The sequence below is a fragment of the Coturnix japonica genome, chromosome 38, assembly GCF_054131305.1.
Source record: "Coturnix japonica strain WE chromosome 38, WE-NBRP24, whole genome shotgun sequence".
In the NCBI taxonomy this organism is placed as follows: domain Eukaryota; kingdom Metazoa; phylum Chordata; class Aves; order Galliformes; family Phasianidae; genus Coturnix; species Coturnix japonica.
This window is the reverse complement of record NC_140700.1, coordinates 1,283,900-1,287,334: the sequence shown is the minus strand read 5'-3', so window position 1 is coordinate 1,287,334 and position 3,435 is coordinate 1,283,900. Positions and strand designations below refer to the sequence as shown.

At 48.0% G+C, this 3,435-nt stretch overlaps 1 protein-coding gene across 1 annotated transcript; it reads left to right on the top strand.

Moving 5' to 3' along the window:
• The first annotated feature begins 218 nt into the window (after positions 1-218).
• Positions 219-3,150, top strand: LOC146754758 (zinc finger CCCH domain-containing protein 11A-like). Its single transcript, XM_085527436.1, has 4 exons — positions 219-654; positions 1,250-1,323; positions 1,951-2,095; positions 3,128-3,150. The coding sequence occupies exons 1-4, from the start codon at positions 219-221 to the stop codon at positions 3,148-3,150; spliced, it is 678 nt and encodes a 225-aa protein (XP_085383562.1).
• The last annotated feature ends 285 nt before the right edge of the window (positions 3,151-3,435 follow it).

Sequence of the window (3,435 nt, the reverse complement as noted above, 5' to 3'; positions counted from 1 at the left end):
CACAGAAAGGCTGGGGAAGAAGATCAAGATTGACAGAGCACCAAGGAGAGGTAAATGGTCATTGGTGTTTGCTGCACAGATTCTCTAGGCTTTCTGCTTGTTCTTTCTCAGGAGCGTTGTTGTTGGGAACATATATATTCTGTAATATTATGACAAATCTGGAAACTTATGCTCTCGTTGGACTCTCATTTAATCATTACGCTTCTCCTTTCTTGATGATGGCAGAGAACGGTGCCAAGCCAGCAGGGGAGATCCATGTCAAGACTCTGGAAGAGATCCGTCTTGAAAGAGCGAATCAGCGAGGAGAAACCCCAGCTGCCCCCCAGGCAGAAGGGTGCTGTAAGGTGGAGGATCCCAGCTCCGGGGTGAGGCCTTCCCCTGCAGTTCACATTAAAACCTACTCGGAAGCCCTGGCTGAAAGGAAACACAAAGGACTGGAGGGAGAGAAGCAAAAAGTAGAAGAGCTTCTTACTGAGAAGAGAGCTGAGGGTAAATGCAAGAACAAGAGAATTTTCCTTCCACCTGGGCTGGGTAACGTGAAACTGGAAGAGCCACGGCGTAAAATCAAGAGATTGGAAGAAATTCATATTAAAACCTTGGAAGAAATCAAGCAGGAGAAAGCCCTGCGGATGCAGCAGGTCGCAAAGCCAGCAGGTAACGAGGTGCTTCACTGTCTTCTCTGCCGAAGTGCTTCCCCTGTCAAGCAAATGGAGTTTGCTTAGAATTGCCTGGGCTGTTTCTTACAACATGCAAAGGCAGGAAGTGCCAGGATGTCCATCCATGTGTTTTTCCATTGAATCCGTGGTGTCTGCCTGCTTCATTCTGGAAAATTCATTCGCTGTGAGGTTTTGTAATTCAGTTTCTCTTGTACATTTTTTTTTTCTGCCATGTTTTTGGTGTGGCATGTTCTGTGTGTTGATGCCAAGGTTGCCTTCATCTTTGGTGTGTGTTGCTTAGTTCGATATGTAAATGTATTTGAAAAGCATGGATTGATTCCTCAGCATGGGGGCCAACCTCTGTCAGAAAGGTCAGGGGGGTGAGTTATTCATTGGGGAGGTGAAAGGCTTTGTGATGAGACAGCATGTGAAGGAGGGAAGAGCTTGGATACTGTATGGACTGCGTGATGTCGCCTCTGTCTGTGCTTTGTTATTGAATGTGAGGAAATAAGCACATGGAGGAAACACTGGCACTCAGGTTTCTTTCTATGCTTGCTGTTGACCAAGTGATTTTCTTTTTCCTTGTTTTAAAGCAGCTGGAAGAGAAGAGAAAAAGACTGTGGGATGGAGCAGGGCTGCTCCCAAAGCTGTCTCTGCACCCTCAGAGGTGAGTCCCTTCTGTAGATGGACACATTGACACAATTTCTTCACATGTTCTCATGTCTCACTGCTCACCATGTGCCACCATCATGAGTGCATTCCTACCTTCCTGCCTTTGGTGAAGAGCTGCAGCCATGTTTCACAATCCTGATACTTTCAATGGCTTTCCCAGTCAGCTTTGCACTCCTCAAACTCAGAATTGATCTGATTGTATCTGGCAGTGAGGCAGTAACCCTGCTGGCACCAGGTACAACTTGTGAGGTTAACGTGGGGGGCACTGGATACAAAAAGGCCACGACGGCTTCGTGTTCAATGAAATCAGACTGTGGGTGGATGTTGTGTAGGGGAACAGGAATGACTTTCTGTTGCTCAGATAGAATGTGGTAGGTAACAACTCCAGTACTGCGCTGATTTAAACGAGCTTGCTTTGTTAATTGCACACATTTGAAACAGTGTTTTCACAGCAAAGCGTGGATCTTGTTATATGCAGGCATTTATGCAAGGGTCAGTGACCCAAGTGACAGGAATGTACTGTTCCAGGTGCAGCCGTTTTTGCAATATCTCCAATCTGATTTCCTTCATACACTCCCCCTGGTGTTTGTTCTGATTTTGCACTTACTTTATTTCTTTTTAGCCCTGGGATCAGAGTACACCAGATTCTAGAGCTCAAGCAAAGAGCCTTGAGGGGGCAATAAAGGAGAAGCTGCAGCTGAGACAACCAAAGAAGCTGAAGAAGGAAGTGGCTGCTGTGCCGGCTGCTGCTGAAGAAACAGTCAAAGGTAAAAGTGCAGAGCTTAGCAGTCCTGAATCCACCCTTCATGGTCAGCTTATCAGCTTGCAAAGGCCTAAGTGAAATCTCAGCACGGTGGGCAACAGCATTGCCAGGGAAACCATCAGCCCAACCTCAGGAGCAGAGAACTATGAATGAGTGTTGAGTGTGAGGTGGTCCTCGGAAGTAAAGGGACCTGAGTGCTCATGGTGGGTGCGTGCCTTTGCTTAGTGCTAGAAAGGGAAATGCTTATTTTCTTAGTTCACTTGTGTTCCTTCCAGCCAGACTTCAGCTTGAGAACGAGGGACAGACAGTGGCACTGAGCTGCAGACTTACCTGTGTGATAAACCCCTGGATGTTTGTGGGTCTGTTGTGGCTTGCACAGCATCTGGTTGCACACTCTTGTCTGTAGCTCCTGCTTTTTCCTTTCTCTAGAGGGACCATGTATTGCTTTCTCCTGCTGTATGGCTGTTTCCCTTGTCTGGGTTATAATATGGTGTAGCTGTGCAGTTTCTTTGTTCCTTTGGTCGGACTGTTGGTATGCAGCACTTACTGTGGAAGATATTGCTGAGATTTGTGGAAAGAGCACTGTAATTTTGCTGGCCAGATGTATTTAACTGTGGAGAAGAGCTGTGGGAATGACAGGACAACCTGGACTCCTCTCAAGGCACAATTGTACCAGCTCTCTCTTCTTCCTGTAGCCAAGGGCAACGTGTGTGAGAAGCCTTGGGATGGCAAAGCCAGCAGCCCCACGAAGCGAGCAAGGAAGAGGAAGGCTGCTGAGATCTCTCCCTCTGCTGTGGCAGCTGTGAATCCTCAGAGAAGCACCGAAGAAGAGGAGCCTCCAGCTAAAAAAGCTAAAATAGCAGCTTTGGTAAGGAGGGGAGGAAGCATGAGTGCTGCCCTGGTCAGGCTTACTGTTAAGGTCCTTCAGGAGCCCCTTGGCCCCCATGTTGGGTTAAGGCTCAGCAGTGCTGAAGGAGAAGCGCTGCAGAGGAAGGATCTCCTGAGCAATCATTGACTTTGTCTTCCTTCTTCTTAGACTGCTGGTCCAGCCCTGCCTGAGGTCAGCCTGCTCACCAAGGCTGTAGAAGAAGATGACTTTGAAAAGTTCATCTCAGAAATCTTAGCAGGGGAACTGGAAGCCAAGTGCAACGTGTGTGAGAAGCCTTGGGATGGCAAAGCCAGCAGCCCCATAAAGAGAGCAAGGAAGCGGAAGGCTGCAGAGATCTCTCCTTCTGCTGTGGCACCTGTGAATCCTCTGAGTAGCACTGATGAAGAGGAGCCTCCAGCTAAAAAAGCTAAAATAGCAGCTTTGGTAAGGAGGGGAGGAAGCGTCAGTGGTGTCCT